This window comes from Nomascus leucogenys, chromosome 3 (genome assembly GCF_006542625.1).
Source record: "Nomascus leucogenys isolate Asia chromosome 3, Asia_NLE_v1, whole genome shotgun sequence".
In the NCBI taxonomy this organism is placed as follows: Eukaryota; Metazoa; Chordata; class Mammalia; order Primates; family Hylobatidae; genus Nomascus; species Nomascus leucogenys.
In genome coordinates, this window is record NC_044383.1 from 41,503,344 (window position 1) to 41,515,603 (window position 12,260).

Consider the following 12,260-nt stretch of genomic DNA (forward strand, 5'->3'; position numbering starts at 1 on the left):
GTCAGGATAATTTCAGGGAATCTTCACTATTTCTGGGTAGCATCCTTATACTTGTCCTCAGGATGCTGAGGCTTTTACTGCCCCTTTAGCGCCTACTTGACAACATACTGGAAGAGTTGTTTCATTCACACACCTTCTTTCTCACAGTCACAGAGTTAGCCCTATACAGTTGTTCCTAGGTTTGCATAAGGGATTGGTTCTAGGACCCCCCTCAGATACCAAAATCCATGGATGATCAAGTCCCTTATATAAAATGATGTAACCTATGTGCATCCTCCCATATACTTTGAATTGTCGCTAGATTACTTATAATACCTAGTACAATGTAAATGCTATATAGTCATTCTACTGTAGTTTTAAAATTTGTATTATTGTTACTGTTATTTTTGTTTTAAAATATATTCTAGGCTGGGCATGGTGGCTCACGCCTGTAATCCCAGCACTTTGGGAGGCCAAGGCAGGTGGATCACCTGAGGTCAAGAGTTTGAGACCAGCCTGACCAACATGGTGAAACCCCATCTCTACTAAAAAAAAAAAAAAAAAAAAATCAGCCAGGTGTGGTGGCACACCCTAGCTACTCAGGAGGCTGAGGCAGGAGAATTGCTTGAACCTGGGAGGTGGAGGTTTCAGTGGACTGAGATTGTGCCACTGCACTCCAGCCTGGGCGACAGAGCAAGACTCCATCTCAAAAAAAAAAAAACGTTTTCTATTTGAGATTGGCTGACCCTGCCTTGCAGACTCAGAACCCGCAGATATGGAGGACCAGTTTTGTATAGAGAGAGGAAATTTATATTGAATTAGGACAGAATTCTAATTTCATCTATTCTCAAAAATAATTATTAAAGAAACAAAGATAATTTTAAAATGGTTGTTTTATTTATACTCTCTTTCCACAAAATATTTGAATTAGCTTATAAAGTATGATATTACAATGAAGTAAGTGTGTATATATATATATATAAATCAGGACCAGAAAATATATCCAAACAAAGAGTAAGTCCAGAAGGATAGAACGTGGATATCAGGACCTGAGGTCTGGAGAAACAGGTCTAGTGTGAGAATGGGCTTAGATTTCAGAGAGAAACCAGAGTGTGAGTGCAACTTTTCATACAGATAGTACCACAATATTATTTTTTGCTTAGTATATAGAGTGTGTTGATATTGTTCTATGTTGATTAATTCTGCATCTATGTTGATTAATTCTGCCGAGGTGACAGCTCTGAGCAACTGTTTTCTGGTGGCAGCTGGGAAATGTAGGTTTCGTGTATAGGGTTAATCAGCATTGTGTCTTGAGCCCTCTTCCTGTATTTTTACCTAATCTACAATGCCAAGCATAAAGGAATGGGTTGTGTGCAATGTGATGAAGTGAGGTCGGGGGTTGGGGAGTGGGCAGAAAAGGCAGTAGGCAATAATGAAAGCTCTCAGCAGGAAGGTTTGAGATCTTTTGCAGAGTTCTTTTGAGCAGTGGTAACCTACAGCTATTGATAAAAGGCTGTATTTCCCGTCTCAATTAATTGAGCATGAAAGCAGACCACTGGATACTACACAAGAATAGTTTTCATTTTTAAAATAAAGTGATCTATGATCAAACGCAATTAACATAAAGTGATTGGAATTACCTTACCAGGTCCCAAAGCTGCCTTAACTGCTTTATTAGGAATGAGATTAGAAGAGAGATTATGTGTAGAAAAAGATACATCTGTGTGTGTGTGTGTGTGTGTGTGTGTATGTGTGTGTCATTAGAATCTTTGTTCTCACAGTGTCAGGAAATTATTGTGTATTAAATGAAAAAATTAGTAAAAGGCAGTAGGTCCTCATGAAGGCATTTAAAAGTAATGCTTTATGGTATTAGTGAATCTGCCTTTGTAGTAAATGTCAAGGGAATGATAATTTAGTCAAACAGGCCAAAATTTACACGGAAAGAACTGCATTTTTTTTTTTTTTTTTTTTTTTTTGGAAACAGAGTCTCGCTCTGCCGCCCAGGCTGGAGTGCAGTGGCGTGGCCTCGGCACACTGCAAGCTCCGCCTACCGGGTTCACATCATTCTCCTGCCTCAGCCTCCTGAGTAGCTTGGGACCACAGGCGCCTGCCACCACACCTGGCTAATTTTTTTGTATTTTTAATAGAAACGGGGTTTCACTGCATTAGCCAGGATGGTCTCAATCTCCTGACCTCGTGATCCGCCCGCCTCGGCCTCCCAAAGTGCTGGGATTACAGGTGTGAGCCACAGCGCCCAGCCAGAACTGCATATTTTTTTCATGCAATAAAGGTGGAGCGAATGTCTACATGTGAACAGTATTGTAAACAGGTCCAAGTTTTCAGGGTCTGGGGAAGAAATGGAGATTTTGTGATTTTGTGTCTTCTGGCTAACTGATGAGGGCAACAGTGTCATAAAAGGCAAAAAGTGGCCGGGCGCAGTGGCTCGATCCCGTAATCCCAGCACTTTGGGAGGCTGAGGTGGGCGGATCCCTTGAGGTCAAGAGTTTGAGACCACCCTGGCCAACATGGCGAAACCCTGTCTCTGCTAAAAAATACAAAAATTACCCAGGTGTGGTGGCAGGTGCCTGTAATTCCAACTATTCAGGAGGCTGAGGCACGAGAATCACTTGAACCCAGGAGACGGAGGTTGCAGTGAGCCAAGATCATGCCACTGTACTCCAGCCTGGGCAATAAAGCAATACTCTGTCTCAAATAATAATAATAAAGGCAAAAAGTTAGGTGAGGGTGAAATTCGTAGCAATCTTAAAGAATGTGTAGACTGGCCAGGCGCGGTGGCTCGTGCCTGTAATCCTAATACTTTGGGAGGCAGAAGTGGGTAGATCCCCTTAGGTCAAGAGTTTGCGACCAGCTGGCCAACATGGTGAAACCTTGTCTCTACTAAAAATACAAAAATTAACCTGGCGTGGTCACAGGCACCTGTAATCTCAGCTACTTGGGAGGCCAAGGCAGGAGAATTCTCTTGAACCCGGGGGGTGGAGGTTGCATGAGCCGAGATTGTGCCACTTCACTCCAGCCTGGGCAAAAAGGGGAAACTCCATCTCCAAAAAAAAGTGTAGACTGTTTCTAACTGAGCAATTCCAGTTTTAAAGTTAATTCAAAATGTTTTGAAAGTATAATTGCCACAGGTGCTACCTTTCAAGTGGAAGTACTCCTGGCTATAAGCCAAGCCACATAAGAAATTTTCCCATGTTTCCTCGCATTAAGTGTTGATGTCTGAGCAAGGGGGAAATGAACAATTCTGTTAATACTAAGGAAATGAAAAGTCAGCTTTTTTGTTTTCTTAGTCATTGGTGGAGGGGAGGGGGAATGGCATGTTCCTTGAGGACAGATACTAGGTTCCCTTTCTGCACCCAGCCCGCTTCTCAGAGCATGTTGGCTACCTGCCTAACTGGTTGGTTTTGAGGCAGTGCAAAATTTGCCTTCTGGTGTGGGAGGATGTTTTTGTGTTTTTGTTTTGTTTAAGCTATTCTTTGATGATATGTTTTAAGGTTTCGTATATAAAACCATATACATAAAGGCTCATGTTTTAAGGTTAAAATTCTAAAGAAATACCTTATTTTTTACTTGTGATAAAATAGTACAAACTATGGGCACTAAGTCAGAGTCCCAGTTAAGAAAAATGACCAAATAGAAATATGCCATGAAGATTTTTCTACTTTTAAAAAAGCTTACTTAAACTTTGAAGCTTGCTTTTATTTAACCAGCCTCATTTGTCAAAGTCGGATAAATCCAAAAGAGGTAACTCTCTCTCTCTTTTTTTTTTTTTCCTGAGACAGTCTTGCTCTGTCACCAGGCTGCAGTGCAGTGGTGTGATCTCGGCTCACTGCAACCTCTACCTGCTGGGTTCAAGCGATTCTCATGCCTCAGCTTCCTGAGTAGCTGGGACTACAGGCGTGAGCCACTACACCCAGCTAATTTTTGTATTTTCAGTAGAGACAGGGTTTCACCATGTTGGCCAGGCTGATCTCGAACTCCTGACCTTAAGGGATCCGCTTGCCTCGGCCTCCCAAGGTGCTGGGATTATAGGCGTGAGCCACCATGCCCAGCCAGAGAGTACTTTGTGCTTTATTGTTATCTTTGGTAATTCTATGCTAACTTGCTGCATGTTCATCTGTATTAAATCATATTGCTGAAAGATATGTTTGAATTTTGGAGGGTGATGAGAATTAAAAAGTCAGACATGGAGAATTTTTAGAAAATACTCCTGATATACTTTAGATGAACTCTTAAAACAGAGTGGTGTACTGTGACAACGTTGTGAACAGTCTCTATCATGTGTTAAAATGAATCTGATTCAAAATGCGGACTCTATCTCTAAAAGCCTGCCTTAAAATAAAAAAAACACAGGCAGAGGTGGTTTCTGATGGTTTCATGGTATATGTCATATGTCTAGAGTGCTGAGTACAGTACCTGTAAGTAGATTCCCCAAGAGTTCTATTGAAAGGTACTTAATGCAGATTACATTAACTAATTAACTGGATTTTGCTTGGGTCATGTTCATTGTGAAATGCACAAATCAGTGGGTTTGTCTTTAGTCATCTTATTCTCATTTGGGGTTGATGGAAATGAAGTAAGGACCAAGTAAACGACTTTTTTTCAGGTGCAAATTCGACCATGGAACCTAAGTGACAGTGACTTTGTAATGGATGGTTCTCAGCCTTTGGACCCCAGAAAAACTATCTTTGTTGGGGGAGTTCCACGACCCCTTCGAGCTGGTGAGTGGAAATAGTAACACCACAACAACAAAACCAACAACAACAAAATTCCCAATGCCTTTAGTCTTAAATATTTCCTAGATTTCCAGTCAGCTATACATAGTCTCCAAAAAGAAGGCTGTCATCATTTTCACTGAGCTTTTTCAGGATTAAAGGTTTTCTCCCAAAATTCTCTATTTTGTTATGGTACAAAAGTGAATTTCATTAAACAGTTATGTTGAGAAAATGAATTCTATTTAGTGCTTTCCTATTTAATCGCTTATATAAAAAATAATAACACATTTGGCAATGTGCATTTTTATGCCAGTCAGCATTGTTATGTATGACAGAAATCTGTCTTTTTAAAAGCTTCCCTGTTTTTTTTTTTTAAGTTCCTTTCCAGTGATGAAATAATTGTGCTGCTGGATTTGAGCAGAATCATAATTTACTGGAGAGTTTGAAGTATTGTTGAACTGATGGCTTCAATACATATTTAAATCCAAAGACAAATCCAATCAGCTGTACATCAGCCTCCTAATAACCAGTATTAATGCCAGTGGAGCATAACAAAATTATTTCTAAGATCTAAGTTTTTGAAGCACTTAGAATAATTAAGTTTTTTTTTAAAGTAAGACAAAAAATGTTACTGTTGCCACTGTGAAAGTACATTTCTTTTGTGTTATTTATATGCACATAGACTTAGTTCTACCTAAAATTAAAACAAAAAGCAGAGATCATTAAAATCATGTTGTGAAACAGAATTATAAAATGTAACCTAACGTTATTTAGCTGTATGACTTTCAAGACTTAATTCTGAAAGTTCCTCAACATTTGTAACATATTTATCCAAATCCCAACTCCAGCCTACACCTAAAAGATAACTTTAGACCTATATAAAGACATTCATAATTTCATTTTGAAGGGCTTTTAAACATATTTGTTCTGATTGGGTCTTATTTTCTTCATTCTAATGGAAAACTGTCAAAAGATAGAAAGCAAAACAGCAGAGATGCTCCCCTTTTATCTGCAGTCAGAGAATAAAGTCTAGGAAGGGCTAATTCAAACGTGAAAAGCATTATGAGATGGGGGCAAATGCAGCCCTTTGTAAACCGTGCTTTAAAAAAAATGGTGGAAGTGTTGTGGAATATTTCTGACTTTTTCTAACTAGTGTTATATTTAGGAGCAGAGAGGGACAGAAATCCTTTTTCTTATTTTACAAATGGATAATCATTGCTAGTATTCTAGCTATTCCTTTTGCAACTAACTACAAGCACAAATTAGTTTTTTTGTTTGTTTGTTTGAGACAGAGTCTCACTCTGTCGCCCAGGCTGGAGTACAGTGGCACGATCTCGGCTCACTGCAACCTCCGCCTCCCAGGTTCAAGCGATTCTCCAGCCTCAGTCTCCCAAGTAGTTGGGACTACTGCCACCACACCTGGCTAATTTTTGTATTTCTAGTAGAAACAGGGTTTTGCCATGTTGGTCAGGCTGGTCTCGAACTCCTGACCTCAGGTGATCCGCCCACCTCAGCCTCCCAAAGTAGCTGGGATTACAGGCGTGAGCCACCACCCCTGGCCACAAATTAGTTTTTATGTTCTAGCCCCTTTCCTTTTTTTCCTAGATAGGAATCTGAAAAAATATTCTGAAAAAGCCCTATAGTTATAAAAATAATAGAACTGGCTGTAATTTCTTATGTCTATCTAAGTCACAGACATACAAGTTTATACATTAAACTTCAATTTGTATTATTCACTCTTTATTCTTCCTGTTTTAATGATTTGGAAGGATAGGTAAGGGCCTATGTATCATTTTTCTTCTGTAAATCCTGTGAAGATACCTTTTCCAAACTTGCTGTATGATCACACCAACACTGCAAGAAGTGAACCCCTGGACATGAAATTATATTCTTTAACATTTGGTATCTGCAAGATGCCACAAGTTCTAGGATTAAACAAGAATTATATTTAGTTGTCTAGTAAGAAACAGGATTTTGTGTTCCCTGACTAGATACTATATTATACCTTTCATAATTTGAAGTTCCTTTTTTTTTTTTTTGAGACGGAGTCTCGCTCTGTCACCCAGGCTGGAGTGCAATGGCATGATCTCAGCTCACTGCAACCTCCACCTCCCAGGTTCAAGCGATTCTCCTGCCTCAGCTTCGCAAATAGTTGGGACTACAGGCGCACGCCACCATGCCCGGCTGTTTTGTATTTTTGGTAGAAACAGTGTTTCACCATGTTGGCCAGTCTGGTCTCAAACTCCTGACCTTATGATCCGCCCGCCTCGGCCTCCCAAAGTGCTGGGATTACAGGTGTGAGCCACCGTGCCCAGCCGAAGTTCTCTTTTTCAACTAAGCTAAAATTTTTTGTTTTAAAATGTTTTGTTTTTATAGTTATGTGGATAGTAATCTAAAATCACTTGTATTATTGATAGTGTTTCTCCCATGCCAACACTTCCCTTAAGCATAGCTAGTTTCTAGGTGGCAAAGTAATCTATATTATTGTCTTAGAATATTACCATTCATCCCAAGACTTCTAGTTTAGAGGGCAATGTTATCAAGACAAAAAGTTAACATCTGCAACTTTTACCTATAATCCTAGGAATTGGGTTTCTTTGAAACACACTGAGCTTTGGGAACTGATGTATACCTTGGAATAGAAGACGTTTTTTAAAGGAATTCATTGTGACTTTGCTAGACAAGCTGAAGTTGAGTACAGTACAGTTCACTTGAACCATAAACATTTATTGAGCATCTACTGTATTACTGGCACTGAGAAAGTATGTGTCATGCAAAACTGAATATCCCACTATCATGTTAAAGAGGTAATCATATACAGAGAGTCAAAAGATTTTGGAAGAAAACAAATGTATTTACAGAATGTGAACTCAGAATTAATTGGAGACCAGATTATATTCTTTAACATGATTCTCGAATTTGGTTTTGAAATACTTTAGAGCATTTTTTATTATTTCCAAGAGACATTCTAGTTATGGAATTTTGGAAAGTCTAAAACTATTTTAAGCATTTTGTGTAGACTGATCCTGGACTAGATATGGGTGTCCCTACTCAACAGGTGAGATTTTAGATGTCCAGGTGGATTTTTACCTTATTCAGGGCCAAAACATATCCCTTAATATGTCACAGTGACTAAAATGTTATCACTGAAGTGTTATTCCTTTGGATCTTGTGAGTTTTTTTTTTTTATCTTTGATATTTCCTCATTGTAAGACAAGGACCAATATCACTGATAGTTATTCTGAATACAGGCCTTATCCCTTTAAACAGAAATATACAAACACCTCTAAAGAAAAAAGGCAAAACCTGTTTTAAGCAGTATTGTCCTGAGTTTCTGGTTGTTTGATAAACCTTCCTTTTAAAAACTCAGGTTGGACCAGCCTGGGCAACATGGTGAAACCCTGTCCCTACAATAAATACAAAAATTAGCCAGGCATGGTGGCACGTGCCTGTAGTCCCAGCTACTTGTGGGGCTGAGGCAGGAGAATCACTTGAGCCCAGGGAGCTCGGGGCTGCAGTGAGCTGAGATTGCATCAGTGCACTTCAGCCTGGGTGACAGTAAGAACTTATCTCAAAAAAAAAAAAAAAAAAAAAAAGGTTGGAAAAAATCACAGTCCTAGAAAGGAAAAGAAAAGCAAAGCTGAAAATGGGAAAATATCAGTGGAAAATTTAGATGAGCTTACTCATTGCCTGATTGTGGGTTTCTCTATGTCAAATAATACACATTCTTACTGTCTCTTCCTTTCATCACTCCCAGCGGTGACAACAGCAAGCCAACGATGGTTTGCCTGAAGTCTCCTGGTGTTCATCAGATCTTGTTTTCTTTCTACTCCCCACCTCACCCTACCCTCACATTAGGAAAGCCTGTAAGTAGACTCACCGTGCCACCATGTGGCTAAAGCTCGCATATTCTTCAGAGTCAGTACAGGGTAATGGGCAGTGTGATTCTCCTCCTGCTGCCACCTGGAAGTACAACATGTTGCCACTATGTTTCATTCACGTAATGTGAATCTCCATACAGAAATAGCCCTGTTGCATATTTCTGTGGCATTAGGACCTCTCCAGAATGCATACCTCTTCACTCTGACGGAAAATAAGTGCCAGACTTGGGGGTTATGATATCACCAGGAAAAAGTAGAGAGTGAGGTATGTGGTCTCTGTACTCTTCCCCAGTTGATTAACATGAGTATTCCTCTGATCCCAGATTTCTTGGTTTTGGCATCTGATGGAAGGACTGCCCCAGTGACCAAGCTTTTGGATCCATTCATTCCCAACCTTGATCAGGCTGGAAAAACTTTCAGTCTTTCTCATTAGAAGCATATGAACTGTTCTTGACTTTGTGACTTCCTTAGGCCCTGCAAACAGATCAATCTTGAGAGAGTGCTCATCTGAATCCCCACAGCCTACTGTTTTCTCGTTCATCTTTTGGTCCTATCTTTCCTAACAATTGCTCTGATAATTCCTTCCTTTCTTTTTTTCCCCTACTAATATTCTGTGATGAATCCTGAAATTTCTTTCTCTGCCTTTCCCCACCTGCCCTGACTGTTGTGAGGATGGTTTTTCTGTGGGAGGTAAAAATTTGTGAAGTAAATATTCAGAGATATATGGCATATCTAGAGAACATAGATCCTGAATTTTTCTAAGATCATTTATTTCAGACATTTTGTATAAACATTTGATAGTTCACATGTATTAGAAACCATATCCTGATTTGTGATTTAGGAAACAGGAGTATTATAACCCTATCCTTTATTGTTGTTTTATGATATGGTTGCAGGCAGAAACCATCCTGTATCAAGTTTTTCAACAGTAGAAGCTTTTTCACCATGTCCTCAGTTCAGTATGGGTTGTCCCGGATAAACTCCAGATTTGGCATACTGACTCGATTAACTCTATTACCTTTAGGGATAAGGATTTTTCTAATGTTAGTATGTGTTTGTGTCCTCCCTCTGAACCAAAAGCAAACCCTCATCCAAAGCTGATGTCAAACTTTGCCATATATGTGGCAGGCTGTGTGATATTAGCATAAAACCAAAATAACACTGTGAGGAATTGATACTTACAGAGCAGAAAACCAGGCCAACTTAAATGTTAAGCAGAGATTCACAGGGTGGGAGCGGGGCAAGATCCCTGGACAAAACTAAACATTTGAATACTATTCTGTCCTCAGCAGTGTGCCCAGAGCTCTCATGGATGTTTAATTCTCACAATGACCCTGCGAGATTATAAGTGGTAGAGTGCGCTTTCGAGATGATGAAGCAGAGTTCAGATAGAGTAATTGGTCTTTCTCAGGTTGAAAGAAAGATACTTTATTAAGCTGAGATCTGAGATGTTGTCTCAGTAACAGTAGTAACAATCTACTTGGCACCAGTGCACTCTGTCTGATTTAGTTCATTGTTCATACCATCTATTTGAAAATATTCTTAACTTCCCAACATATCTGATGCAGAGCAGAAGCTTATGAGCACATTTCTTCCACTTGAAGTGTGTGAATTGCCCTTGAACCAACTTGACAATTGTGGTAAACCTAGAAATTCCTCATCAAGTTTAATCTTCCTTTCTTTCAGAAGTCAAGACCTCTTTGATATCTTAAGGTGCCCTATGCCTCTTGCCTATCTGTCTTGTCCTTATTTCCAAAGAGAAGAAATATGAATTATAGATTCACAGTTTAGAATCTGTAAAGATGAATGTGTTATTTTCCTCTGGAATCCTCATGTCTACTCTATCTCATTTGGCTGTCCACTATCTCAGACTCACATGTTGCCTTAGCTGGCTTTGAAATGTATTATAATTAAATGATATAAATAGGGCCCTGAGGTGAAGCAGGGCTGGGAGGAGTCATCATGGGTTTCCTCTCTGGTGAACTAAAGACGCGTTCACATCTTTGTAAAGAATCAGGAGCAGGCCAAGTGCGGTGGCTCACGCCTGTAATCCCAGCACTTTGGGGGCCAAGGCAGGTGGATTACCTGATGTCAGGAGTTCAAGACCAGCCTGGCCAATATGGCAAAACCCCATTTCTACTAAAAATATAAAAATTAGTTGGGCGTGGTGACTGCACACCTATAATCCCAGCTACTTGGGAGGCTGAGGCAGGAGAATTGCTTGAACCTGGGAGGCGGAGGTTGCAGTGAGCCGAGATCGCGTCACTGCACTCCAGCCTGAGCGACAGAGCGAGATTCCATCTCAAAAAAAAAAAGAGAGAAAAAGAAAAAAGAATCAGGAGCAAATCCAAGGAACCATAATTGAAGCTTATATTCAAATTCAGAGATGTATTCATCACAATCCAAAGGAATCCATGGGGATGCTATGCTCCACATTGCTGCAGTATTCTAGTTTACCCCTCCAGTCTGTGGCACAGTGACGCTCATCACAAGAGCCAGCACATGGATTAGACTCATTGTGTTGCTGCTACCATGGAAGTTGTTCATGAGATAACTTAAGTTGTCTTAGGATCACAGAGCATCTTGTCCAAAGTATGGTATACCCTTGAACCATAGCTATTAGACCTGCCGTCTTCCCACCATGACCAGACAGACCCATGAGCACTGTCTGGATGGGAAAGAAAATAAAAAGTGGTTTGGAAAGTCTTGACTTCCTCGTGGACTATATACCTATTTTCACCTCTGTGTGAACTCTGGATTCCTTCACCTCTATGCCCTGCTCTGCTACCCTCATTTTCCTCAGGTTAAATGTTAAGAACATCCTCCTGGGAGCTACTTCGTCTCTGCCCTCTGCAGAGGGTGGTTTCAAATGAGGACTAGAAATTCTGTTTAGTACTTAAATGAGTTCAGCCTGCAGGAAGTATGCTGAATGAAGACTCACTGGTTGAGCAAAAGACCAAATACAAACAGCAGTTGTTTGACTATTGTTTACTTCTCTTCAAGGGTGGTCATAGCATTAGACTTTCTGTAGTTAAAATACAGATGAGGCCGGGCATGGTGGCTCACGCCTGTAATCCCAGCACTTTGGGAGGCCGAGGCGGGCAGATCACGAGGTCAGGAGATCGAGACCATCCTGACTAACACGGTGAAACCCAGTCTTTACTAAAAATACAAAAAATTAGCCAGGCGTGGTGGCGGGCGCCTGTAGTCCCAGCTACTCGGGAGGCTGAGGCAGGAGAATGGTGTGAACCCAGGAGGCGGAGCTTGCAGTGAGCCGAGATTGCACCACTGCACTCCAGCCTGGGCAACAGAGTGAGACTCCGTCTCAAAAATAAGTAAATAAATAAATAAAAAATAAAATACAGATGAGGGTAGAGAGGGAGATGGGAAATTTTCATACTCTTCTCCCGAAAACCTCTTCTTAAGTCACCTTGGTTTCTTCTAGCTTCTCAACAAATTGCCCTTCACTTAAGTGAGACCTAATCAACTCAAATGTCTGCAGACTTTTTGGTGGCCAAAAAAGCAACTACATGTAAGTTCATAAATGGAAATTATTTATTTATAATTAGTTTTCATAAGAGCATAAGCAGATGAGGGTTTCTGTTTCCTATCAAAAGTACTTAACTGCCAGCAACATCAGTCATGATCTAATCCTTGGAATGTGCAGATG

The 12,260-nt window shown here is 40.2% G+C and overlaps 1 protein-coding gene across 11 annotated transcripts in view; it reads left to right on the plus strand.

Annotated features, from left to right (window-relative positions):
* Positions 1–12,260, plus strand: part of CPEB3 (cytoplasmic polyadenylation element binding protein 3) — a 248,131-nt gene that overhangs the window by 196,763 nt on the left and 39,108 nt on the right. For all 11 annotated transcript variants that reach the window (XM_012505798.2, XM_012505800.2, XM_030809262.1 and 8 more), the window contains one exon: positions 4,601–4,715. In XM_012505798.2, coding sequence (XP_012361252.1) covers positions 4,601–4,715 — 115 coding nt within the window. The remainder of the gene's footprint in view (positions 1–4,600; positions 4,716–12,260) is intronic.